The sequence below is a fragment of the Nipponia nippon genome, unplaced genomic scaffold (genome assembly GCF_047370975.1).
Source record: "Nipponia nippon isolate SJK-2023a ecotype South Korea unplaced genomic scaffold, ASM4737097v1 scaffold_32, whole genome shotgun sequence".
NCBI lineage: Eukaryota > Metazoa > Chordata > Aves > Pelecaniformes > Threskiornithidae > Nipponia > Nipponia nippon.
This window is the reverse complement of record NW_028262350.1, coordinates 4,392,370-4,419,940: the sequence shown is the minus strand read 5'-3', so window position 1 is coordinate 4,419,940 and position 27,571 is coordinate 4,392,370. Positions and strand designations below refer to the sequence as shown.

The 27,571-nt window shown below is 42.6% G+C and overlaps 3 protein-coding genes across 9 annotated transcripts in view; 2 read left to right on the top strand and 1 right to left on the bottom strand.

Annotated features, from left to right (window-relative positions):
• Positions 1-8,152, top strand: part of LOC104012320 (E3 ubiquitin-protein ligase RNF113A) — a 29,448-nt gene extending 21,296 nt beyond the window's left edge. The window contains exon 12 of the mRNA XM_087770058.1: positions 8,008-8,152. The gene's annotated coding sequence lies outside the window, so the exon portion shown is untranslated. The remainder of the gene's footprint in view (positions 1-8,007) is intronic.
• Positions 27-12,621, bottom strand: CCDC47 (coiled-coil domain containing 47). 2 transcript variants are annotated; one of them, XM_087770053.1, is made up of 13 exons: positions 12,338-12,621; positions 9,983-10,248; positions 9,747-9,854; positions 8,171-8,345; positions 7,726-7,847; positions 7,025-7,090; positions 6,031-6,132; positions 5,085-5,195; positions 4,416-4,501; positions 3,063-3,121; positions 2,250-2,359; positions 1,915-2,082; positions 27-1,606 (listed from the first exon to the last, which is right to left on the bottom strand). In XM_087770053.1, the coding sequence occupies exons 2-13, from the start codon at positions 10,241-10,243 to the stop codon at positions 1,526-1,528; spliced, it is 1,449 nt and encodes a 482-aa protein (XP_087626179.1). In that variant the 5' UTR covers positions 10,244-10,248; positions 12,338-12,621; the 3' UTR covers positions 27-1,525. The 2 variants fall into 2 exon arrangements, with proteins under 2 accessions (XP_087626179.1, XP_087626180.1); XM_087770054.1 differs by lacking the exon at positions 12,338-12,621 and adding an exon at positions 10,712-10,846.
• The window catches only part of DDX42 (DEAD-box helicase 42), a 25,551-nt gene continuing 9,561 nt past the window's right edge, over positions 11,582-27,571 (top strand). For 4 of the 6 annotated variants that reach the window (XR_015707463.1, XR_015707461.1, XR_015707462.1 and 1 more), the window contains exons 1-15: positions 11,582-12,018; positions 14,735-14,968; positions 15,803-15,953; positions 16,566-16,627; positions 17,664-17,700; positions 19,166-19,315; positions 19,562-19,666; positions 20,252-20,371; positions 21,473-21,649; positions 22,149-22,277; positions 23,165-23,264; positions 23,950-23,997; positions 24,547-24,644; positions 25,979-26,255; positions 26,929-27,155. Coding sequence is in view for 3 of the 6 variants with exons in the window: in XM_087770045.1 (XP_087626171.1) it covers positions 11,723-12,018; positions 14,735-14,968; positions 15,803-15,953; positions 16,566-16,627; positions 17,664-17,700; positions 19,166-19,315; positions 19,562-19,666; positions 20,252-20,371; positions 21,473-21,649; positions 22,149-22,277; positions 23,165-23,264; positions 23,950-23,997; positions 24,547-24,644; positions 25,979-26,255; positions 26,929-27,155 (2,211 nt within the window). In the remaining 3 variants the exon portion in view is untranslated. Of the gene's footprint in view, positions 12,019-12,647; positions 12,800-13,252; positions 14,002-14,734; positions 14,969-15,802; positions 15,954-16,565; positions 16,628-17,663; positions 17,701-19,165; positions 19,316-19,561; positions 19,667-20,251; positions 20,372-21,472; positions 21,650-22,148; positions 22,278-23,164; positions 23,265-23,949; positions 23,998-24,546; positions 24,645-25,978; positions 26,256-26,928; positions 27,156-27,571 lie in introns of those variants that run through there. The other 2 variants (XM_087770047.1, XM_087770046.1) reach the window with 2 other exon arrangements.

The following is a 27,571-nucleotide window of genomic DNA, read 5'->3' as shown; positions in this document are numbered from 1 at the left end:
GTCCAGCCAAGTAAAGTAGGCAGGTGGAGTGTTTCAGTTATATTTTACTCTTCATTAGATTGTTCATTTGAATGTTCATATTACAAAATTAGCTGCCACGGCCCACAAACGTATGGGACTTCAGGAAAGCTGTCCACTTACTCAAAAGAGCACAAACTAGTATTTCTTTTTGAAGAACCGCATTAATCTTTAAAGCTAAATAGTGCTAAAATTTCACATCATCTACATTAGTTTTGGTTTTAAATAATTTTACCAACCATTATAAAATTAATGTATTTGCATGTATCAGGTTACAGACATTTGCATTTAAATCAGTGTTGAAGTATCCCATGCTGGAACAAGAAGTTTAAGCAACTGCTGTTTCAACAGCAGCTCATTCTTACTGCCTCAGAGCCAAGTCTGCAGAAAGTACTGAACAAGAAAATGCAAGACATCGTTTCCCCACAAAACTTAAAAGTCTGTTACAAGCAACAATAAAATGCCTTCTAGACAGGAAGCATTTATAAAATGCAGAGCTCTCTCAGTTAGTGAAGTGCTTGCACAGGGTCACTCACTTCATTCTCCCCATTTATATTCAAAAACCCGAAGTGATCATTTACCAGGTGAAGAGGATACACATCCTCTGAAACGTTTTTACTTGCTTGGGGAAATTGGCAATTGCAGATACTTCACTGAGTCTAGCTTCTGGCTGAAGCGAACTAGGCAGCAGCTGCTGAGATCAGGAGAAAAGTGTTTGAGGCAAACTTGTACAGTTCAAAATATTCAAGGAAAGCTAGTTGAAGCTGCTAACTCACCATGCACTCACTCCTGAAGAAACACCAGGCTGACATTACAGACTTCACATTGTATTAAGCTTGCAGCATTCAAAACCACAAGTAGGAAACTGTTCACGTATTCCATTCCCTTCTATCTAACCCCTCTATATGTTTTACACATACGCCAATCATGCCCACAGGTGACCTAACACTGTTTCAGTCCCTTGTTTGTAAAAAAGAAGAAAATAAAAATCACTTCTATTCTACTGGGCTTAAATCCCTGAAGAATCCATACTGCGTATGGAAGGCTCTAAGTTTTGTGCCTTTACAAGCTTGATGCAAATAAATGCACAGTAAATGTTTATTGTGCAGTTTTCCTCCCCTTAAGTTTTATCCCCTTCCCTCCCAATAACTAAAACCAAAGTTTAAAACCAAAGCATGAATATGTTACCAGCACACGTGGACAGGTTTACAATCTTTTGTTTTTAAAGAACAAATGACAAAGAGCATTCAAGAATATTGCGATTTTTTTTTTTAAAACAGACAAGTAGCAAAAATTTATACCACCTGGCATAAAACTGCTGAGACAAAGCTCTCTACATACACCTGCATGTTGCTGTAATACTTAAATAAGTAACACCAATGCAAGGAACATTTCTCTTAATGGCTACTAGTGTTCAAAGAAGTGTAGGATTATGGAGTTCAGTAGGTCTTTGTACCCTGTGAATTAAAATTCTGCAGGTGGCACTGAGACGCTCCTCACAGTGGAGTCACATAGCTTTCACTTTGATTTGCTTCATCTTCATCTGCTTCTTCTCAAGTTTCTTCTGCTCACGCCGCAAAGCAGCCTCCTGTAGGCAAGGACACAGAGATCTGAAGGAACATCGGTGATCTCTTCAAAGAGCAAGTTGATCATTTCAGAGGAGCCAAACAAAAAAGACCTCCAGTACTTGGGTGCACATCTCTAACCACGTGAGCTGGCTCCTCACTGGGAGCCTTCGCACGTTTCAGAAAGCAACAGCGTATACCCTGAAAGTTGTCTGCCTTCCAGCAAGTAAGAAATCAAAGTTGGCCGTTGCTGGTATACCTACAGGCAGCCCTGAAGATACCATAGGAGAAATCTGCCAGTAGCTTGTAACAATCTGAAAATCCATCTCACCTCCAGCCGACGCTGTTTTTCAGGATCCTCTTCATTCATGATTCGCTCCTTTTCTGCCCGTTTTTTCTCTTCTCGACGGGACTGGGCAGCCTCCTGCCTTTGCACGTGAGTCAGTTTAAGGAAGTTCTCTTCCACGCGAGCCCTGTTCTTGTCAGCTTTTTGTTTACCCTTTTCACAGAGAAAAGCAAATGCAGTTAATATGGATTCTCCCATGAGCAGGATGCAGTATCTCTGGTAGTCATATTAGAAACATAAGGCTCCCAGTCTTAAGAATCCAATGGTGATGGTTGCAATTCCATACAATATCAGAAGACAGAAACATATACACTACTTACTTCTCTGTTCAGACGGAACTTCTTTGCTTTGTCAATAGAGTAGATAACCATGCTCATCAGAGGCAGCAAAGACTCCATGTCCTTTGGGGAAGTGTTGCCTGAACCAGGCACTGAAATAAAGAGTTTCTTGTCAATTCAGAGAGGTTGGCAGGATTTTTCTACTTGCTGTAACACTCTTTCCTTATTGCTCACACCATTCATGAAAGAAAGATGTTCTTATCCTCCTCTTTAGGAAGGACATAACTAACTAAAAGAGGCGTTTAGCTTTGGAGATCACATTTAGATTCCTCACACAGTGACAGGCACATTTCCCCCACACAATCCTTCTTAGTTTTATTAGTACGGGATACAAACATAAGGGTTGAATTCAGGCTCTGACATTAGCTTCACTTGGAGCTATGGCCTTGAATTTTGAAGAGAGCTATGGGCCTTTTCTAGAAGAGACTCCCAACAGGCTGTTTTTATTTCAAACCAGGGTTAACCAAGTAACTCTGTGCAAGCTCAGACTGCAAGGCGTGTGACTTAAAAACCAGCTGTCTTCCACTGGTGACCTAATACAACCACCAGTAGGGATACGAGTATGAACTAAGATCAACACTAGCAAGAGTGAGTATCTTGTAACGATATGCCGCTCGGTCCCCAGGGTTATTACTGCCTTCTGTTAATCAATCAATGATCCTGTTACATGCACTGAAGTCATTCATCATATATTGTCTTCCACAGATGACAGAACTTGAGCATGTGACTTGCACAAATAAAGCACAACACCCCCCGCATACACATACATACACACACGTACACCAGTTCTCTTACCATTAAATGTAAACAAAAGTGTCTTTTTAGTTTCGGGCAGTTTTGTAAGCTGACCCTCCCTGTTAGAAAATAAAAAAGTGGCTGGAATGAGTGAAGAAAAATACAGGCATACAAAATACCCAACATTGTTAGGGAAAACCTGGTCAAGAACCAAGACACACTTGCAAACTACTCAAATAAAATAAACAAGATTAAAAGCCTGGCTGTAACCCAAATGTAAGTTTCAAAACTATTTGGATTCCTGAAGTGTTTTACTCCAAAGCATGCAGTGAGAAGGCATGAATGTAAAAACACAGTAACAGCACCATCCAATGTGATTGTCAGAGGTCATCTGAGCCCTAAGAGGGCCTGTATATTTTTAATGACATTCAGTTTTATATATGCCCTGTTGTTTATACTACTACAGATCTTATATAAAGATCAGCTAGGAAAAAAAAGCAAAACATTTTCTAAATAATTCAAGTCTTCACTGCCCAAAACCCCACAGTATTCTAATGTAAGGAAGTCAGACCTACATTTCACAGATCCTCCAAAGCTTAGCAATTTCAGTACAAGGTACACATACTGCTGTCTTATAATTAAATCAAAGTATGTTCCTTTTTTTGGAGGGCAGTTTCAAGTTTTGACATGAATCATTTATTTATACGCCTGTGAGCATAATACACCCTTGCAAAAGCCTACACGGTAATTCAGATAAGATAAATCACCCACCACTTGGCAATTCTGAAGCAGCAGCTAGAAGCACCTCAAGACTAGGAGGCTTAGAGAAACAGAAGAGATACTGCATCTGTGTATTTCTGAAGCACAGCTGAGAACCAACCTGAGCAGAAGTACCCAAGCGATGGATTCAACAGCAGCACGTTTACCCGTATCAGCTAGGGAAGGGCAAGCAGCCTTGATGGTTTTTATTTTTAACACTGCAGACTTCACTTACACCTAGTTCTCAGCGCATTCAAATAGCATCCGAGTTAGCGTTGAGTTCTCCTCCTGCAGCGTTATTTCTCGGCCCTTAGACTCTGACGTGCCGTATACCTTTAGTGCGATTACTCAGTTGCTTTCCATGCAGCTGTGTACACTGTAGCTGCCAGGTGTTATCTGAAATTTGTAGCTGCCCAAACTACAGCATAACCAGCACAGAAAGATAAGTATTAAGGTAATACAGCACCTTGACCTTCTAAACGAACGCAGCATTTGGAAGCATTGGGTGTGTATTTATTCACCTGTTTCACCTTTGCTCCCAATTTCTCTTTGTGTGCATTCCAGCAGGCTTCACACTGCGAACAAGTTTGTCAGCCTCTATTTTGCTTAGTGTTACAATAGCTACCGGGAGGAGAGATCTAGCTTTATACGTACTCTTGCATAAGTTTTGGACCGGAGAACTGGTCCGAGAATTGGACGGACTCAATCTTGTCAGCATAGTGCGTGAGGAAATGTATCATCTAAAAGAGAAACTGGGGTTAGTTTTTCCCAACACCAATCCATCTGCAGCCTACCCACTCCATATGGGTTTGCCAAAGTGTCCATATATCACTCAGAAAAGTGCTCTGCTCAGCTTCCCACAATGACACTGAAATTTAAACTGTCAATTTTTTTAGCTTTTGCTAGAAGGGGCCTCAATACATGGAATTAACGTGAGCAACTCAGATATTAGATACGTAACTCTCATTTGGGATTTTCCAATTCATTTGATAACAGATGTCAGCTTTGAGGACCTGCAGACACACCATCAACACCCTCCTTCAAACTGGCTGTTGAAGCCAACTCCCAGGCTTTGAAAGGCAGTTCTAAGTCTGCAGTTCACGTTAGACTAACAGTTGCTATGTAAAAGGAATAAAGACTTGGAAATTACACCCTTCTTCCAGCCCTTAAGCTTCCTCAGGGTCTTGATTTCTCTAGATCTCAGAGGGGCCCTTTGGCTCTCCTGTTGTGATGTTTACAGGAGATGAAGATTAGAACTTCTTTGCATAGGCTGTAAGTGCCAGGGCTATCAAGGAAGATTTGTACTAATTCATTCAAGATTACCTTAGCGTCCATCATTCCCTCTGTGACCTCCCCCATCTCCGACAAGATAGCCAGCGAATCTGGAAGCCCGTATTTTGCACCAGACTTAGGCTTATCACTGCAGAACTCGCTCTGTTTCAAAGAAAACAAGGGGAAAGAAAGAAAAATAAACACAAGCTTGCAAGTATCTTATCAGACTGAACTGTTCCAGCACAGTGGGACAGTACCCGATAAGAAACAATAACGATACACTAACTCAGTCGCTTACTCTGGCTGGGGACATTTCAAGCATAAAGTAAAGCATGCAGTAGCAATAGTCTTGAAGTTCGTATTTCCCTTCAATAGTGAGTGCTTTAAGGAAAAAGATAAAACAATTGTAATACATCCATGCTGGAATGCTCAGAGTGGATTAAGGCATTTTGCTTATATTGTCGAGTGCTGTTACTTGAAACAAGTTGTGAGAGAAAAGATTTGCAGACCACTGCTTGTTATCACTGGATTCTTTGCAAGCTTCAGGGCTTGAACATATGGAAAGTTTTAATTTCAGATCACATAAAAGCAGATGACTTGGACCCAAACTTTCCACATCACATATCACTAATTAAGTTTACTTTTCAATCCTTGGAAAAGTCATTTGTGCAAATTAAATGAGGTGAAGTGACACTCGTGTGTATCCTGACAATATACTTCAGCCTCCTCCTAAATGAACTATACACCAAAAGGAAGATGTAAGCTGCTTTCAATTGCCTCTTTCCCCACAGTTCTGACAGCAGCTGGCTAGCACTTCAGATGTTTGATGGCATTAGACTTTCACTCGTTAGATGAAAACGTCTTTTCCCCACACACTAATTCCAACAGGTCAGTCATGAGTTTTCCGCTGTTCCCAAGAAAATAAGCGATCTGCAGGTCACAGGTTCTTATATCCCATTATTTATCATGTTAGTGTTCCCAGCATGAACATACGTACCAGGTCCTGCATTTCTTTCTGAAGTCGCACCAGTGCTTTTCTCGTTCCAACAGCAAACACATAGGTGTCCATATCTTCATCATTCATTGTTACTTTTATTTGCTGTGGGACAGAATGTTATTAGCCTTGATCAGATTTATACGATGTACTCTGCCTTCAGACTACTGGCCAAATGGAGGCCTATGTCTTCTATGACTTCAATGTTTGTCTGACACTTTGATTCATAAGAACGAAGACTAAGTGAGGCCATACACAGCTAAGATAAAGGTTGTTGACTTAAAGCTTCTCAGTGTGTCCTAAGGTAAGGTAGCTTTTTAATTTTATTGAGTACTCAGTTCAGTATTCTGGTATAACGCTACAGTGTAATGACAGTGACTGGAACAGCAGAGTTGTAAGACTTACTTGCAGTGCAGATATCTATTGCTTATAAGCAACTGCCCACATCAAAATTAAAATATGTTAATAGATATAAGTAAATATAATTATAGATACATGGAAAGAGTATTCACAGTGCACACCGCCACTGTTCTTCCAAAATGTAACCTCTCTTGGCATTTATGCAGTTAGAGATTCCCCTCATCTCCAAGAGCAAGGGCCAGGCAAAAAGTAACGTTACAGGATATAATATCCAGGCCAGCATATGCGTTAAGCAGCTCTGTTCAGGCAGATTGAACAGACAGAAGAACAATCATTAAGTACTTCAGACTGTAAAACCCCTTTTTATCAAGATGAGGTCTTGAAGCATGATAGACTGTTCACAAAACCACTCAAACAATAAAACCCGTAGATAAAATTTCCAGTCATCAGCAGTTTGCATTTCACAGGCAGAAAAGAAATACGAATTATATGAATTATTCTTTCTGGAAGATATGGAATACTATACAAAGATACCTAGCAGTTCACTTGTGTGTCATGAGAACAACCAAAAGCAGCAGAGCAGAACCCAAGGAATGCAACAATTTATCACAGCTAATCTAAAGGGCCGAGTACATACCACTTGGTCAGAAGCTGGCCTCATCATGCGCGCAAGAACGTTCAGCAGGTCTTGTCTCTTGAGAAACTAAAAACACAAGTTTGTAAACAGAGAAGAAGATAACTAAATATACCTCAAGTGCACCACTTCATTGGTGGAGAGCAATGGGGCTCAAGGAAAAAGAGGACAGTTATAAGTAGATGTTTTTCGTAGAGTAATTTAGCTTTGAAGGGCCCTTTGGAAGTCACCTATCCTGCTCAAAAGCAGGCCTACTTTCTGCATTAGATGAGTTTCTCAGGGCCTTGTACCCTCAAGTTATGAGCTGAACCAATATGTGGGGCTGTTCATCCCAGGTGCAGCAGGACTTTGTCTGTTGTACTTCATTGGAATTCCTGCTGGTCCATTCCTCCAACATGCTAAAGTCCCTCTAAATGGCAGCTGCTGGGCTCTTCAGCATCCAGTTACCTCTGTTTACACTATACTTCTGTTTTCTATACTCCTTCTGTAAGCATTCACTCTTACCCACTTTTATGGGCAGAATACAGGCCTGTACTTTAGTCTGACCAGGCTTCCCTTCACGTGTGCATATTCAGAACCCTGTCTCTGAACGTGAGCGAAAGAGTCGAGCTAGGACTCCTTGTTGCTCACACAGGAATGGAAAAGCCGCTAGAACCTGAAAACTGGTGACAGATAAACAGGGCTACAAACTCACTCATCCTTACCTTTAGCTGGATGAGCATTCCTTCACAGCACACCCTTCCAGAGCACCACAAGTTATATATGTGTTCATTTTCTTGATTTAGTTTCCCAGTGCTTGTAGCTTCTTTATTAGTGCCATCATCCCCTGAAGAAAACAACAGTGAAAGACAGCTGCAGTCTAAAAATCACAAATTTAAACGCTGAACTTCATCAGTAGGCTTAGAGCTCAGTTGTTGCTGGATTACTTCAGCATCACCATGACATTCCTGAATAATTCATACTACAACACCATAATCTAATTTCAGGTCTGGAAGACTGGCACACTATTTGTCTACGCACGGAGCTGTCATTAGTGCTATCATGCATCTGCATAGAAAAGGGTACTCTTCTCTATAGCCTACATCCAGGTCTAAAAGCAGCTTTATTCAAATAAACTAAAAATGGATCCAGAGTCACTACGGAACTCACCAACAAGAGCAAAGTTACTTTCCAGCAGCTCCCTGTGAGTATTAAACCATGCATGAGCCAGACGGTTGTTTTTGTTCTTCCCAATGATGTAATTCATGATGTAAGCAAGAAGACCTGTTACCATCAGGATCTCCATGTAATAACTCTCCCAGCTGTTCTGAAGGTGAGCAGGGACCTATAGTAAGTGAATGGAGACGGGTTTATGTATTGAATGAGTGGATTCCATATAGACAAACAATTTGGAAAACGCAGAGTACTGGAGAAGCTTCATCTCAAACACAGCAATGAGCTTCACCAAGGCGACAGGACAGAGCTAAGCCTACGTAATGAATTTGGCTCTACTGGGACACAGTAACCATACAGGAAACAACTGATAATAGCATTCCCCAAAAAACTGGCTAATACAAACAAAATACTTCTCTCTTCCAAGTGAGCCTGTGCTAGCATGTATCCCTCAGAGTAGTCAACAGCCCAGCATTTCAACCCACTGATCATTCGAGCTTGATGCCCTGCCCATCACAGCATTAGCTGATCATCATGTAACTTTTGTTGAAATCTAAAGTAATACCCAACGTCCAGGAGCATTTTCGGGATGCCACCAAGAGCCACAGACTGCGTGGGGGAGCAGGGAAGCCTGCCCGACCTCGCCATCTTCAGAGAATAATTAGCCGTTCTGCTAGCACTGTATCACCCTTCAGTCATAAAAGTACCCAAACCTTAAATTTTCACTACCAAGGTCAGACATAATACTTATAAAAAAAAGAGATCTTAGGGATAATAAAAATGCAGGCCTCAAGCACCTGATCATCCTGTAAAAGACTCTCTTGGGAGGCAACAATGGGAGGGCAATGCAGGGTGGACAGAGAGATTGGCTTCAAAACCGTCAGAGGAGTCAATTTCTATTCTGAAACTTTAGCCATAGACAAGCTAAAAATACACTGTGTTTACTGTAAGCATATCATCACTGCAACCTCTTCTTTAGGTGTTGACAAAGCACTCAGACATTCTGGGATGTATGGTTTTCCTCTGGATTAAATGAAGCTCTTCGCTGTAGCTCCTCCACTATAGTTCCTCAGAGTCATACGGGTAAAAGAAGCTAAGTCATAAAATGCTTTGGTCAAAACTCTGTTTCAAAAGGTCTAGTTCAATGAAGAATTTCCTGATCTATATTCCAATTACAGTTCTCAGTTTGAGCACGAAATAGAGCATTGATCCAAGGATGGCAATTCTAGCAGCTTAAAATAGAGATCAACAGACCAAAGGCACCTGCCCTGGAAGTTTTACTTCAACAGCTGCTATCTGAAGTAGCGTAAACCAATGCAGAAGAGCATGGCATTCAGAGCTGGTGCACCTGGATCATATTCTGCTGCTATCCTGTTGCAATATTTCAGGTATTTCTTGTCTCCACACTTCTTCCCATTTCTGCACTGTCCCTTGTTAATTCAAATAGCAAATTCTTTAGGACAGATTCTCTCTTATGTGTACGTTTGTACACCAGTGACATTATTGGCATACCACCTTAAAAAAATTAAGTGATGAAACACCAAATAGAAAGCGGATCAACATCTATACCTACATTAACTATTGTTATGGGGTCTTTATTTTTGCTAGGAGATGCATCTGGCTTCTCTTCATAGCCTTCAAACTCCTCATCATCATACGGTTCACTCTCGGTATCACCTTCCTAAAGGACAAAATCATCAACAGTGTGAAAATCCACTGCCCGGTAAGCAAAATCCAAAAAGATAAGGTGAGAAAGAAAGGTGTAGAGATACTACAAGGAAACACATAAGGAAGGAGATGAGGCATTACCTGTGCATCTGCATCATCAAAGTCTTCCTGATTCTCATCCTGACCTTCAAGCTCTACAGTGGCTTCTTCTTCATCATCTTCTGTAGTGATGATCCTCTGAGGAGACTCTGTGACTGCATCTTCATTAACATCTTCAAATTCAGCAAAGTCATTATCATCATATTCCATAATGTCATCTCCATCCTCAAATTCATCATATTTTGCCAAAGAAAAACTCCATGGGATGAACAGGACAGCAATAAAAATATATAACTTCTTCATTTTCGCTGCAAAAAAAAAATATCAAACATTGCAAAAAATCCTTATCAATTCTGTTACATCACACCTCCAGTAATGCCCAACTTCCATGAACAATTTAAAAATACTACCAGGGGTCAGACCAGAGAAATAAACCCCTGCCTGCTCTTGTCATCTTCTGTATAAAGAAGGTGAATACAAGAAAAAATAACTTTGAAGATGAGGTTCTAGACTCTCTTGCTTGTAGCCGGAGCAACTGAGGCAGCAGCAAGTGCGCATCTGGCTGAGCTGTTCAGATGAGCAAGTTCTGGAAGCAGAGACGTTCCGCTATAAAACTGACTCTCCAATAGCATCTCTCAGTCAGTCAGCGTTGCCAGCTCATTTCAAAGACCACACACTGTGCCTACAGTTTGTTATTAATTAGCAATTAGACACAGATCAATGAACGTGTAACAACAGCAGTCAATCTCAAAATAAACTTAATTCATTTACTTTAAACAGCAACGCTCCAATAGCCTCTGCTAGTTTAAAACTGCTCATCTTTGATTTTCTGCACTGCATGCTCAAAATCGGGTCCCACAGCATCCCAGTGCTATTTCTGTTTAGAAACCTTCTGTTGCAAGGTCTACAAAAAAAAAAAAAAAAAAAAAAGCATGAAGAGGATGGATACTGCACTGGTCCCCAAAACAACAGAGCAAACCGGGGCTCGTGAGACTAAAATCCACAGATCTGCCAGAAACGTGCAGAGACAGTTTGTCAGTTCACCTTTTTTTTTTTTGCCCTCAGCTTCCTCTGTCTTTTCTGCTTGATCTCAAAACAGTCCCAGTCTCCCGCTCAGACTGTCCATCACAGAGAATTTTAGGTTGCCAAGGTCCGAACTAAGAGCCTCAAGAGGCAGGAGTAACCCTACTACTGCATTTCACAAATAGCTACGGAAGATCGGCTGCATCAGCCTCGGCAGCAAGGCTCATTTTACTCCCTCCCGCAACCAGATCTGAGTGGGAACTTGAATGTTAATGAGATTGTTCTGTTAAAAACTTGAAATAGAAACAATTTGTTTCTAAATTAGACCAGCACTCCTCTGAGCACTACATGCAGGGAACCCACTGCTAGGAATGACAAGAACAGCTAAAATAAACGCCTCTGTCAAAGACTTCTCACTCTAGCAAAAACCTGAACAGAACATTTTCACAAGAACATTAAACAAGATGGGAAGTACAGCAAGGCAGAGCCCAGGAATCTAGCACATCGTCTGGGTATGTCACAATTTTATGTGAGTTTAAACAGAAAAACAAAACACTATTTACATATGACAGAATTTGCATTCAGAGGTTAAAAATGCCAGGACAAGAGAGCCACCTGCTCAACCAAACCCCAGCAGTTTCACAGTAAGAATTTCGAGACTACTGGAGTATATCCACTTTCAAAAGACCCTACAACTCCATAAAGCCTTATGCAAAATACACTTCTGCAGCTGATTCCAAAGAGACGGCTGAACTAGAGATGGGTGAAAAGGAGAACGCACTGCTACCGCGGCTGTCTGCCACAGGACACAAACCGCACCAAGCAGAACGCGCTCGGGCAGGCCCTGCGCGACCCGCACGGCACCGGCGTCCCCTTGCAAGAGGAGCCGATTCATCCACCCATCTCCACAGGGGCGAGAGGGAAGGGAGCGGCGCCGGGCGCCCGCGGGGCCGGCCCCCGCCCTGGCCCAGCAGCCCGAAGCCGGGACACCCCCCGCAGGTGCCGCTCCAGGCCCACGCCTCCGCTCCCAGCTCCCTCCAGGGACACGAGTCAAGGTGAGCGGGGATAAAATCAGCTCCCTGCTCCCCCACCGCCCCACTCCCGGCCCCAGAGGGGTGGCTGGGGGGCCCCGGCCCCGCTGCCGGCCCCTCCTGCCCCCGCGGGGCACAGCGCAGGCCTCGCACGCCCGGTGCCCCCGGAGCCAGGCCGCCCCTCTCGGGGGCACTGCGGGGCGGAGGGCGGCCGGTAACGGGGAGCGGGAAAGGGGACGGGGTGAGGCCGGCCCCGCCGCCCCCGGGGAGGCGGGAGCGGGGTGCCCCATCCCGGGTAGGGCGCGGAGCTGCCGCCGCGGGGCCCGGCCCGGGGCCGCGTTACCTGAGTCACGCGGCGCCGCCGCCGCTTAGGCCCGGCCCTCGCCCTCCGCTCGGCTCCCGCCGCCGCGGCCGCAAGCGGCGCAGCCTGCGTGCTTTGCGTAGCGGGGGGCATGCGCACTGCGGGCCGCTGGGCCGCCTGTGCGCGGGGCTGTGCGTACGCGTACACGCGTGGGCAGGGGAACCCCCGGCCTCCCGGCTGAGGAAGCAGCCGGGCCCCGGCACCGCCTGCGCGGCCCCGGGGCTGCTGGCGAGGGCGGCCCGGGACGCTGACGCCTTGCCCGGTTCCGCCGCCCTCCTCCCGCGGCTTCACCCGCCGCTAGCGCGCATGCTCCGCGGGGCGCGCTGACCTCAGCGCGTCACGCACGTACGCACGTTGGTGCGTATGTACGTCGCGTCTCCACCCCCTCCCCCCCCCGCCCCGGTAACCGGGGAAGCGGCGGCCGGCGGCTGCGGTGCCCGAGGGGTGAGTGAGGGGCTGCGGGACCGGACCGGGCGGGGCGGGGCGGCGCGGGGCGGAGCGCCGGCTCCTCCCCTCCCCCGCCGGCCAGCGGCGCCCCCCTCGGGCGGGAGCTGGCGGGACCGCGGCCTAGTGCGGGCTCGGGCAGCCTCGGCCTGGCCCACACAAAGGGCCCGCCCCCGTGCCGGGGCCCCGCGGGCGGGAAGGGCGGTGAGGGGCCCCGCTGCCGGCCCCCCGCAGGGCCCGGTGTGCCGGGAGGGCTCGCCGCGCCGAGGGCGAGCTGCGGCTCCCTGCGCTGCGCCTGCCCCGGGGCAGGGGGCTCTCCGCGGCGCCGGGGCCGCCTGTGTCCTTCCCTGCTGTGCCCAGGGAAGGGCCGCCTCGGCGGGCGGCGGGTCCCTCCTCTCTTCAGCAACCGCCAGAAACGGGAGCGGCTAAGACATATTGCTGCGTTTCCCTCAGATCCAGGGGATCCGTGGAAAGGGTCCGCGCCGTCGCGTTTCCTCCCTCGGAACGGCGTTGGCAGGGAAGCAAAGCCTCGGCAGTCAGGCTGCGGTCTCTGCGTTTCATCGCTCTCCTGTAGGAACCCCCTCGGTGTTCGCTCACTTCTGGGCTCCGTGGGCAAACAGACCAAATTTTGTACTTTTGCAGCTGTATGACAGAATAAAAGAATGATTCTTTTTATTTTCTGGGGTGGTGGAAGGAAAAAAGAAGTCGATAAGTACAGTGAGGAAGAATCCTTAAAATCAGATAGGATAACTTAAAAGATTGCCTGCTGTGCTGTCAGCAGCAGAAGTGCAATGTTACACCTTTCATCCGTTTGTTGTACATTTTGATCTCTTATCTGCCACGCATCTGCAGGTGTGAAAGCCGCGAGGTGTGTCAGTGCAAATGGGGGAATCGGACACCGGAGGCAGCTGCTACCATGGAGAACTGGACAGCAGAGTTTTCCCCAAAGTCTGCTAGTGAGCTCTGGTCTAGACTTGAGATTTATTGAGCAAGTCCCAAGCTGGGAAATATTCTGCACAGGGAGCAGTAGCAGGATTAACTCTCAGATTATTTTGAAGTTGTTTCTCTTGCCAGTGAATTCTGATCTCATTGGAGGATTCTCACTGAAGTGAGGATTTGTTTAATAAGACTTGTAGCCTTTGGGCCATCTAATTATAATGCTCTTGAAAGCAGTGGGTGTCCTACTCTTGGCTGCCTTAAAGGTATGACTGACTTGACCATGCAGATGAAGTAATTAAATTACTTGGAATGGAAAGTGTACATCTTAGTATATCAGTTCAGTCTTTTCTTCATCCAACTTAGAAAACTGAGTTCAGGGCAGGCGTGTTACGTGGCGTATTTAAAATGCGGTTTGAAAAAAGTAGGCTGGGGAGCGTATATATGGCTAAAAATGCTTTCTTAAGAAGAAGAGGGAGTTGGCTTTTTGGCAGAAGTGTGCTGTGTCTCATAACAGCGGTGTGCTGCTTTGGGCCTGCTGTTCTGGAGATGTCTGGATTGCAGTAGCGTGGTATTTACAAAGCCATGAAACACTTGAGGATGGGACTGTATGGACATGCAAAATATGTACTGAGTTGACTTTTCCTCTCGTTCCTCCTGATGTTCCAAGTTCTGGTCTTGGGTTTGTTTGTCTTAGATTGCAAAACAGACAAGACAGGCAATATCTTAAAATACGCTTAAGTAATCATTGAGGGACATGATCTGTATTGGAAGACCACCTCTTTGTTTTATTCTTTTTTTGAATTGTGGATACACTCATACTTACAATAAAAGAACAAAGCCCAGTCCTTTTTGGGAAACAGATCAAACTCGTCAGTCACATTTCCACACATCTCTTTATCATGACTGAAGTAATCCACTTACAAGAAAAATCGTGACCATTATATATAACTCCCTAAAGCAGAAAGGGCATTGATTTGTCTTTTCTGATTTTAACAGATATATTGAGGACATCATGAATTGGAATAAAGGTGGACCTGGTACTAAGAGAGGCTTTGGGTTTGGTGGATTTGCCATAACACCTGGAAAGAAAGAGGAGCCTAAGCTCTCTCAACAGTCGCATAGTGCTTTTGGAACAGCCGGTTCTTCTGCATTTGCGAAATCAGGACCTCCGCAGCTGCCTTCTTTCTACAAAATTGGGTCAAAGCGAGCAAATTTTGACGAAGAGAATGCGTAAGTAGGGTTATTCCTTGTGTTTATCTAGCTCTAGATTTTAGCGTTTTAAAGTTTCCAAGGTCAGGGAAAGTACCTGTGACATTTATGAGGTTTAGTTATTTAGAAACGCCTGCTCAAGGATAAATACCCTAACACTGCATTATGGTGTAACAGAACCCTGGTAGCTTTAGAGCAACAGTATCAAGAAAAACTGAGCTAGTCACCTGCAGGAACTCCAGTCCCTGCTCTGCAGCAGACTTTTGGTGTCACCCTGGACCGATTATTTACCCTTTCTGTGGGTGTCAGCCCATCATCTGTAAAATGAGAATAATAATACATCCTTGCCTTTAAATATATTTAAAAAACTGTGAGATACTACAGTAGCCATGGAGAGGTCTCCTTCTCTAGCTTTCCCCTCCCTGAGAACATATCTCAGCTGAGCCTCCGTCAGCTCCGTCTTATTCACACTCTGGTGTGTTCAGAATTGGAGCCAAGCAGGATAAATTTGGATGCCTTTTGCACAGGGAAACATTCAACTCCACAGTTCTTGACTAAGCCTTCTATTACCTACATAAATGTGTGGAATAGGAGGGAGGTCAGAAAAGCACCCTATATTCGCCCGCCTGGGAGAACCACTCAAGAAGATCAGTTTCATAACATCTGTTTGCCCCAGCACCACTTTTAGCTTACAACATGAATAATTGCAAATAAATAAATCTCAGCATCTTTCTCCTGTGTACATATCGACTTTTATTATCCATCTCTGTGTGAGAAACTTGACTCAGAAACCGTGAAAGAAAGTATGCTACTGTAGACTATGTGCTGACTGGGCCATTGTTTGTTTCTTTTCAGGTACTTTGAGGATGAAGAGGAAGATTCCAGCAATGTCGAATTGCCGTACATTCCTGCAGAGAATTCCCCCACTCGCCAGCAGTTTCATTCCAAATCAGCAGACTCTGACAGCGATGATGATCCTCTGGAAGCATTCATGGCTGAAGTGGAGGCAAGACCCAGCTCGTGAAATGTTTATTAATTTATGTGGCTGTACTTCTCTCCAGTCAGGAGCAGCAAATGTCACTCGTGGCTTTGGCAGCTGTCTTCAGAATGTCACTTACCTTTTGTTTTTTATATAAGATGCTGTGTTAATTAGAACTCAAAGGTGGATTAGATAGGGAGAGGGTGGATATGACTTACAGTAGCTTAACTATTTAACTGTTTTGAGCATGTCAAGGCAACAGAACAAAGAGCTTTGTGTGTCTCTGAATATGTAATTAAGGTTTTGTGCATTTTTCACTACCTGAATTGAAATGATTTGTGTTTATCATGAGCTGTTCCTTAGATACAGTTCTGTTATTAGCTGGATTCTATCACAGTGTTTTCAGGAGGAATGTGGAGAATGTATTTTTTCAACAACATTGCCACAAAGTTACGATATATAAATTTCAAAGGTATTAGTAGGAGAATTTATTTAGCATAATAGGATATGGAACAAGAGAAAGTTCAGTCCAAAAAGTATTGTCTCTGTGGCATGATGGTCTAGTTATGTAGGAATGTTTTTCCCTTCCATGTTTTATCATCTTGGGTTTTTTAACATCATAATTTTATGACCTATTAGGATCAAGCTGCTCGAGACATGAAGAGACTTGAAGATAAAGACAAAGAAAAAAAGAACGTTAAGTAAGTTCTCTTTTATAATTCCCATGCCTGCCTGTGTCTTGTATGGTGCTAAGAGGATTCCAATGCATTTTGTTGATGATGATTGTTCTGCAGACAATATAATATATATCTAGTAAACAGCATTAACCAGCGCGTGATATTCCCCATGGGTAAAGTTCTGTGCAATGAAAATTGAGTAATAGGAGGGAAGAATCCATGGCGGCATCCTACAGTAAAATGTAGCAACGCTGAGAGTTCTCTCATGTGAGAAGCCTTTCTAGGCCACGCAAATTGGGGCAGCACATTGTACTGTTACCACCTTCCAGATCAACCTGATTCGTTTTTTGTCTTTCCCCATCCCTGCAGTGATCAGGGTGGTTTGGTTTAAAATTGCATTTATGTGAGCAAAATAACTCAGTGCTGCTGTACGTGTAGTACTGGAGATTCTTCCAAACTTGAACTAGGTTTTAAGACATTCCCTGTAAAGCTGATACATTAGGTAGCATGTGACAATTGGGATACTAAATTTGGAGTTTAAAAACACTTTACGTTTTTGCAACTTATGTATCTGTTTTGACCAAGGAAAATAATTATGCTGTTGATTCTTGACATTAATGTCAGATACGTTGGTAGAACTTGCATTGCATGGGGTTGATCAGATTATACATGGTCCTGAAACAGAACACCGGATCCAAATCGCCACCTGGGGAAGGTCTGAACTGGATTTGCACTTCCTGGCTCATATTCCTCTTCAGTTGTGGGACTTCTGTAGCATCGAGAGCTTAGACCAGGATGATCTTTGATGTGGCTTCTACTGGGAAGACGGAATCCTAACCTTTCAGTCTCATTAATAGAAGTAAACAGAAGTCTTTGCAGGGTTGCTGTTATGGTTGGCACCAAATATGAAAACTCCATGGGTTGGGATTATAAATGTTACTGAGTTGTTAGTGTTGTGTCTTCCACGAAATATGGAGCTCAGCACTAATCAAATGAAAGTATGGTGCTGAGTATGTGGAACACTTGCAGGGAAGTTTTTTTTCTCCGCTTGTTTTTCCAGGGGTATTCGAGATGACATTGAAGAGGAAGATGACCAAGTGAGTTCCTATGCAGTCTTTCTATTTTCTTTTTTGTTTTTGTTTTTTACCTTCCCTCCCCAAATATATAACTACTAGGTACAAACAAAACTCCAGTATCATGTGCAGTATCCGGACAATTCAGCGGGAAGCTGTAGTGGTTACCCTGCTGCCTTTACCCTTCTAGGTGTTTCACTAAAAAAATGAAGAATGTTAGGAGACAATTCCATTCTTTTTCACTCTGTTTAAGAAGATTTTTTTCAGTCAATTTGAATTTCAACTTCCTGTACAGGTTTTTCAGTATTTGAGAGTCTCATCAAATTTGAAATTAGCAGCATCAACTAACATGGAGCACCAGTGAGAGGCTGTTAAACTGTGGAGGCTATTTGCAGTGAAATTTCATGTCTGTTAAGGGCAAGAATCAGGCTTTTTGCTCTTTATTTTCAGAGGAGCTCCAGTTCCAATTGAGGATTATAAGCATGACTGTAACAGAAACAATAAACAAAGAGGAAAGACTTTATTTCAAAATGTACCTTACCACTAAGTTATAATTAATAACTATTGTGTTACTCGCAGTAATGCAGAGCATGGAAGGGTTGTCTGGCCTCTAGGCCTTTGCTTCCAGTTTGGTGAGTGTAGCTGTGCTAAAGTTTGAGCAAAGGTGACTTACACTTGTAGACAGCTGTTGTTCAAGTGTATTGTATGCATATCTATGTGACTGAGTGATAATTGGCCATGCAAATGAAAAAGCCAGATGAGTATATACGTTTCTTTGTAATTGAACCTTGCTTTAAAAATCTGATTTTAAATATTTGCCTGAAAGTCAAGTGAGACTGGTGTTTTCTCCATGAGAATGTCTTGGTGTGCCAGTGAGGTTCTGTAAGACACGTACATATTCGAGAGCTGTAAGGATGGCATGTGACAGTGGTGACAGTGACTTCTAACTTGGGCTTGCGTTGAAGGACTCTTCTGAAATAGTTTCTTTCCCGTTTGCTGTTGACTCTCTCAATGAAAAACAGATATATTTTCATTTCTTAGAGTCTAGTTAGGGGAAGTGGAGAAACTGTCTTTGGCATAGTGTGTTTAAAAAAATGTAAACATCATATGCTTAGTAACAGTGTGTTCTTTGTTTAAAAACCTGCAGCGTTTGTACTTGGTTCATGTGATTCATAGATTCTTCTATTGTTAAAGCAGAACAAGTCTTGGTAGAAGGAGTTGTTAAGCAGACATGTAAGAGAAGAAGTTTGGTTTTTAAAAGTATTTTGTGGTCTAACCAACACTATAGTTATTTTCTTCATTTGTACTTATTGTCCTTCTGGACATAACTGCTGGTATTTATTAGAAGAACCAGTTCTAGTGGACTTTTTTTTTCCCTCAATCGCGGGTGTGAAAGCAAACAGCCGTCTAGCATATACATCATTTAAACAAAGGTAGTAGTACTTTTGCATCCTATTGTATGTGATTTTACTGATATGTTTTGCTGCAGGAAGCTTATTTTCGCTACATGGCTGAAAACCCGACTGCTGGTGTGGTCCAAGAAGAGGAAGAGGATAACCTGGAGTACGATAGTGATGGGAATCCAATTGCACCATCCAAAAAAATCATTGATCCTCTTCCACCTATTGACCATTCAGAGGTAGGAAGCTTATTCCATTCTATTCTGTCTCAGGCATTCTAGAAGGCAGGTGCTAAGAGGTAGATTGAAATATGGTTCTGTCCCTGTACATCAGTGTTGGCTGGTAATATTTCAGTGCTGTGCCACTTGAGTCATACTGAAGATCCTTCAGATGACTTCATATGAAAATAATGTTCTCAAAAGGACCCTTCCTCTCCAAAACTGAGAATCTTGAGTCCTGGACTAACTGAATAATTACCCTTGCAGATTGAATATCCACCGTTTGAGAAAAATTTCTATGATGAGCATGAGGAGATCACCAGTCTCACCCCGCAGCAAGTGGTGGAGTTACGGCATAAGCTAAATCTCCGGGTAAGCTGGTCACAAAACTGTCCTCCTAGGATCTTCTTACTCCCGTTTTTTTGGACTGTCTTAGTAGTTTTCATGAAGATTTTCGCAGGAAGCTCCAGCTTTTGAATACCAAGCCTCTTGGATACCTTCAGTGACTTTGATTTAAGGGAGCTTGGTTTTCCTCAGCAGTTCTTGAAAGTCTTCTCTGGACTTGTCAAAGTGAGCACCCAAGGTTGCCAGTTGCATGGTTGCACTTGGACTAATTGAAACTGGAAATATTATATGCAAGAATTAGTTCTTTGCCATTTGTGACATGTTAGTGTGGTGCCTTTCTATGAAGGGAATTATCTGGGGGAGAAGGAGACCAATTATACAAAGAGGTAGATATGATGTTTAGTAGCTTATGTTGATTGGCAGTTTATCTAAGTTTTTATACCTGAAAGTCTTATTTACACAATGCATCTGGAATTTGCACCTAGTTAAACTTAGGTCTATTGAAAAAATAAAAAGCCGTTTTCAGAGGGAGACACTTTTTTCATTTTTGTACAGATTGCTGTTTGTTTTTCTCTTACTGTTCATGAACAAAGATACGTTTCTGTTTCTAAGGTCTCCGGTGCTGCTCCTCCGAGGCCTGGCAGTAGTTTTGCTCATTTTGGGTTTGATGAGCAACTTATGCATCAAATTAGGAAATCTGAGTACACCCAGCCCACTCCTATACAATGTCAGGTGAGTGTTGTTACTTCTCTAGCATCTAAACAGAACTAATAGAGCACATGAGGAGGTCCCTAGTCCATCTGAGGGTGTATACAATTCTAGTTTCCTATACAGAGCTGTCACGGAGAAGAATAATTTGTAGTTTTCTAGGAAAATAGCTTTGATATTTTTTATATAGAAGTTTACCCACTTTTTTTCTTGTTAAATGACCACTGTAAATATATCCATATTCTTTTCTTCATTTGTCTCTTGGTGAAGACTGAAGAACATACAAGTGGCATCTCTTGCTTATAGAAATGTATAAAAGTTTTTGGGGGTTTTTTGGGTATTTTTTTTTTTTTTTTTAGAAATTGTATTAAAAATAACCATAGCAGTAGCTGAGTAAAGAGCCATACGTTGACAACCTTATTCCTTTAAACAGCTTATATCTGAATGCCTTGTAACTAGAAGAGGTATGCAACAAGGCATTTTTTTTAATTTCTTTTGGCAGTTAGAATAAATGCCCTATGAGCTGGACCATTTAACTGGTCATTCCTTGGAGAGCCGTGTATGCAAAAGGGATTCTACTGCATATGTAGATCAATTACCATAAGTAATTAAGGTTATTAATGTGATTATAACTACACCACTTCAGATGCTTTTCTTGAAGTATAAAAAATTACATGGTGCTGTGTCCAAGGGATGTATATTAGGACCTTAGTCCATACTATTTTTAAAAAGCTGTGGTTGAGAGGTCCTTACAGCAACAGTAAAGATGAACTGAGGACTTCAGCACTCTGAATGTTTACAGAAAGAGTAGGCTCGGAGAATTTGTTTTTAGCGTTCTTACAGCTGGACAAGATAGGTTTGTGGACATGTAAATATATCCTTGGGATGTTGTACTGTGCCCAAATATTGATTTCATATAAGACACGAACAGTCATAACATGATAATTGCTTCCAGCCCTTAAAACAAACCAGTTCAGATCTGAACTTGGCAATAAAACTGTGTAAGCATCGACATATGTTGCTATGAGTCCTCTGTAACGTGCTTTTCTGAGTTTTCCTGTAATATCTAGCACAAGAATATGCTAAGGTAGGCATAATACGGGTTTAGAATCTCCTTATTTTTAGGGTGTTCCAGTTGCGCTAAGTGGCAGAGATATGATTGGGATAGCTAAGACTGGAAGCGGAAAGACAGCAGCCTTCATCTGGCCAATGTTGATTCACATCATGGATCAAAAGGAGCTTGAACCAGGGGACGGTCCCATTGCAGTGATTGTATGCCCGACCAGAGAGCTTTGCCAACAGGTAGGCATATAGTAAGCATATATGTGCTATATAGTCTTCTTATAGAAGACGACAAGATTCTGGGCAGAAATCACCCGAGAACCTCAGTAAACTATTTGAAAAAACTGCTCTGTGCATTAGTAGCGGGCCTCCAATGTAAGCTCACAATTCTTTCTTACACCTCTTTGTGTTGAAGGATCATGACAAATCTGAAACTGTACATTTTTGCACAGTGCTCCCATATTATTTCTAAGTATTAAGAATACTGGGGATGCGTTGCCACAAATTGTATGTGTAAAAGGATAGAGCCTGCAGTTAAATTACGGTTGGATGCCTAAATAGGTTTCTCAAATTATTGGAAATTATCCACAAGTATCAAAGTGTTCAGCCCTGAGGATTTCTGAATAATTTAATCAAGCTTAAAAGTGGATTTTGGAAGCTGGGCTATATTTCCAAGGTAGGTATATTTTCTCAGATCTGTCTGATGTGAACTGTGATGTTCTTTGTTTAAAATTCTCAGATCCATTCTGAATGTAAGCGCTTTGGTAAGGCGTATAATCTGCGCTCTGTAGCTGTGTATGGAGGAGGAAGCATGTGGGAGCAAGCCAAAGCCCTCCAGGAGGGGGCAGAGATAGTTGTCTGCACACCAGTAAGTACCTGTATGCACACAGTACAATTTTTTTATTGCTTAACTGAAGCTGAGACAGATTTTTAATACCATTGGGGGTGCAGAATTTGTTCTCTGATCACTGAAATCCAGGTTCTTCACAGGTTATCAGATGTTGAGAGCAAATATGCTGGGATTATTTGTGTCCCAAAAGAAACTGAGAGAGATTAGGTATGACTTCCAATAGAAGACAGAGTAGCAAGCAAGATCTGCTTGAATCAGTGTCGGTTGTGTGCAATACCAGCTTCTGATTGCTGAGCCTTAAATTCATAAAGAAAATTCCCAGAATGTCATGAACTTGATTACCATCTTACTGAATTGGCGTAGAGCCTGTGGCAGTATACTGAAGGGCTGAAACATCAAATCAGATGGGTGTTGATGCTGAACCAGTGATTTAAATGAGCACCGTTGTCAACTGACTGCTTATTGCAAAAACTAGTTACAAACTTGGGCAAAACTGAGCAACTAATGGTTGGGGGAAGTTGTATTGTGGCTATTTATTGGGGTACTAGGCAAGAAAACAAAGCGTGAAGAACTCCTGCATGAAATATTATGGGATTAAATAGCCAGTTCACAGTTAACATTTAATTGTAATGAAGACTAGGGAATTTTAGGACCTCAGCACTGTTAACCTTGAAAATCCAGTCCTAAAATTCAGCTAGTCAAGTATAGTTGATAAGAGTTTCAGGAGTCTGTTTCTGTGACTCGAATACTGACACTTACTTCCAGAGTGAAGCCTTGAGATGTTTTCTGTTCTAAGTCTCTGGTAAGTGAGGATAAAAAGCAGTTAAGTGCTTGAAGGTTGCATATATTGACTTTTTTTTTAAATATGCTTTAAAAACGTGGCTTTTTTTTTTTTTTTTTAATAGGGTCGTTTAATTGATCATGTGAAAAAGAAAGCTACAAACCTTCAAAGAGTCACTTACCTTGTGTTTGATGAAGCTGACAGAATGTTTGATATGGGTTTTGGTATGTAATGAACAAAGGTCACTGTTTTGGAAAACAGTGGTGTCTAATTCCCAGCTTAGTAGGACTGTTTATAACCCCTGTAGCCTCATGTACTTGAAAATACATTAAGGAAATACTTCATAGACAAAAGTCATATTTCAAGGTCTAATATCTGTTGCTATAAAGAGATCAACAAAGTCCTGTTGAAATCCAAAAACCCTGATTTTTATCTTAGAGTTGCTGAATAACTTTTGGGCAAGTCACTTCTGTGCTTTGCTTCTGTATGTACAAATTAGTGGTGTTAAAAGACTTTCTACTTTATGGGAAGAGGTTTGGTCATTCCGATTGGGATGATTTTGAATATGTGCTCAAGCATCATGGGACACAGCAGAGATCTGACAGTACTATAATACCGCAAACAGAGGGAGACACTTGTGAGACGGACAGCATATGCACAGACTCAGCTAGGATCTTCCTTTGCGGAACTTTTTGCTGAAGGAACTTCCAAAAGTTTCTTTGTAGAGCAAACGAACTTCTGCTGTGCAGCAAAGAGCACCTGGCAGTCACGGTATAACATTAAATACTGAATGAGAGGCACTCATTCATTCTATGGTTATTTGCTAAAGCAATGAAGTTACATTTTGAGTTATTCTACTAAATAATGAGCGTACAGTGTTGATTAGAACATTTTCTCTCTCCTTTCCAGAATATCAGGTCAGATCAATTGCAAGCCACGTACGTCCTGACAGACAGAGTAAGTATAAGCCTGTTTCCAACTAAACCCCTGAGAGTCGAAGGAGGCTGTATGGTGGGCTGCCAGTTACCAACATGGAACAGAGCTTGGGTTTCCTGTCCTTCACGCAGCCATGCAATGAGATTTCATGAGAGTCCACTGGTGTTAATTCTCACTGCGGGCTGTTGGGAGGGAGCACTTGTGAGTGTGGTTAAATACCCATACTCGTTCGTCAGTCTGTAATCCCCCCCCAGACTTTACTCAGGGAAAAGATGATTAGCTGAATTAATATTAGTATCCTTTGAGATCCTGTGTTCTAAGCTGCCGTGAAAGAACGTTCACAGCCGTGCCACTTACTATCCACATCTTGTTTCACATGCCATGAAATGTGTTTCCACTTGGAGGTATTCTAATAGCGTGATTGATAATTTTCATTAGAACCGATAAAACAGACTGTAGCTTCAGATCACTGACGTCTAGTACAGTTGTACAGGTCCTCATTCGCAAGATCTGTGCAGTGTTAAAGAAAATGGAGTTTTTCAAGGACTGCAAATACTGTTTTTCTTTTAGCGCTTTTGTTCAGCGCCACTTTCCGTAAGAAGATTGAGAAATTGGCTCGAGATATTCTGATCGACCCGATTCGAGTTGTGCAGGGAGACATTGGAGAGGTAATTCCACATTACTTCTGAGACAGTCGGAGAAATGAACCATTCTGTTTCTGTTGTCTGAAATTTATGTTAAACTGTAGTAGTCATCATCTATATTTAAGAGTAAGTACTTTGTGCTTAACAAAAAATAGTAAGGTTTTGGTTTTTAATTTTATTGAGCTTTCTTTCTGCCAACAAATATTCTTGTACTGATGGAAGGTTTCATCAAAGAGTGAAACAACACTAACACAGTGATTGGGTTTTTGGTGGGTTTTTGGTTTGTTTGTTTTTTTATTATTAGGCTGGATCAGTGGGTATATCCTTTTGTTTTGTCTTGAAACTATAAATAAATTACAGCTTTTGCAATGAAGGATTTGAAACTTAGACTGTAATGTCTTTCAGCTGGTTTATGTGGGAATGTTGATTCTACACTTGCGTGACAGTAGCAGCTGAACTATTAGCAGACTAGGGATTTGGTCAATGAAGTGGGCAGGTTACACTTGCTGTGAAGAAACTCTGCTTATAGTACAGGAAAACGGTTGAGAAGTTTCACAAGATGCCTTCAGAACATTCTTCTTTTAACCAGTTCTCTGCAGGTTTTATTTTTTTCAATCAGGAATGCGAGGTATCCTTTTATAACAAAAAAATAATGGCTACCTGAAGCCCATTCTTTGCGGGAAAATGTTTTTCCTAAACATTGCTTAAGAAAAGAAGCAGCTTTCCTAGCTCAATCACATGGTTTCTTTTCTTTGATCTAAATTATTACTCTGAGAGCATCATCCTTGAAATCGTTAATATTTAAATGTGTGAAAACTAAATCTTTCAGAGAAACTTCCAGATAGTGCTGTGTGCTCCACTGCACTTTTATTACTTGCAGTACGGAGTGTACAGGGACTCTGTTTAGACCTCTCCTCTTCCTGACGCCGAGGACACACACAAGGGTACTCTCTCTGATCTGCATATGAATAACTTTTACTGATGAGCGTCCCTTCCATCTCAGACCCTGCTCTTGCACAGTCTATTTTAGATATTAATAGCATTTGTGGCAAGAGCATCTAAACTGCAGGTACCCATCTTTAGATCAGTAGGGTGCTAAACTGCATCATGTCAAAGACTGCACTTTATCTCTCGGGTTTAGCAAGAGTAGCTCATTGAATCCTTTTCTGCACTGTGAAAATGAAGTGGTCAGCAGTTAGACGAGAGCTGAAACCCCTTTCAAAAGAGAATTTTGGTTCCCTGCTTCTCCACTTTTTATTCTCATGCTTAGTTTAAATTCCTCGTTTTATTCTGCAATCTGTGTTTGCCATACTGTCCTTGCTGTCCTGCTTTATTGCTTGTCTTATTTCTCCCCTTAGGCAAATGAAGACGTTACTCAAATTGTGGAGATTTTCCCCTCTGGCCCTAGCAAATGGAACTGGCTGACTCGACGCCTCGTGGAGTTCACATCTTCTGGGAGCGTTCTTCTGTTTGTCACCAAGAAGGCAAATGCAGAAGAGCTGGCCAATAACCTTAAGCAGGAGGATCATAATCTGGGGCTGCTTCATGGTGACATGGACCAGAGTGAGAGGAATAAAGTCATTTCGGAATTTAAGAAAAAGGGGATCCCGATACTGGTAGCTACTGATGTGGCAGGTATGTGACGTTCTAAGAACCGGCAGCTCATGCGGGTTGTGGATATCAGCAGAACGGCTAACGCATGTCAGTGGCAGGCAACAAGGTTGGCTTCTACACCTGCTGGGCACTGTGCTTCAGATGTTTTTTCAGAAGTACACAGTGTTAGCAAGGGGTTTGATTTTTAGTCTTCTAATGGTGTTTAAGTTACAGGGTGACAGATACTTTTTCATATACAGAGAGAAAATAAGCTCTTTCTTAAGGAAGTAGTTGCTATTTGTTAATCAGCTGACACATTATGCATGCTTAAGTGAAGAGGAAATGGACACACTTGAAGCCTCCTCTAGAACAGCTTTTGTACCCAGATGTGTAGCTGAACAGAGAGTGAATTTCAGTGTCCTTTAATAAAGCCCTCTCTCTTCTTTGGAATAACAATCATTTCAAGAGATCTCTTCCATCTCCAATCCTGTGAACCTGGGGATCGGTGTAACTTACACTACTCTTGGAGAAGATATTGCTACACTTAAGATAACAAAGAGTTTTAGCCTACGAAGGGTGTCTTAACTGGGGTGTGTTCCTGTGGAAACTCCTTTCGTATGCTGGAGCACGATGAAGTGATATGCTGGTATGAACGGCATTGCTTTGAGTTCATTCAGGATAATCACGCTTACCACTATATTGTTCTTTTTTACAGCTCGTGGGTTAGATATTCCTTCCATTAAGACTGTGATCAATTACGATGTGGCTCGGGACATAGATACGCACACCCATAGAATTGGTCGTACTGGCAGAGCAGGCGAGAAGGGAGTTGCCTACACTCTGCTGACTCCCAAAGACAGTAACTTCGCTGGTGATCTTGTCAGAAATCTGGAAGGCGCTAATCAACATGTTTCCAAAGAGCTGTTGGATCTAGCAATGCAGGTACGAACAAGCAAAACTCCTTGAGTAGAGGAGGGTTCCTTCCATGATTAGCACAAAATCAGGAGCTCAGGGACTTGTTTCTGGCTCCACCATGTGTTCACAGTGACCTTTTGGCAACCTTTACTGTTTTTACGTAGGCTTTCTAGTGTTTTTAATGGCCTGTGTAAGAGTCCGTGAAGACATGAACATTTTGGAACGCAGTATGTAATCTATTTTGGGGTCAGGCGCTGCCTAGGAAATTAGGAGCTGTAATCTGGCTGTTGCCAGCAGAGCACTCCAGCTCCAGTATCTCATTACAATCAGATTTTCGATATGCATTTGTGGCAGGCACCTGGGAACTGGAGCTTAGTTGAAAGCTAAACTAGAAAATAATTACAAGAACATTTACTCTGTGAAACGGTTGTTGCTTGATCATT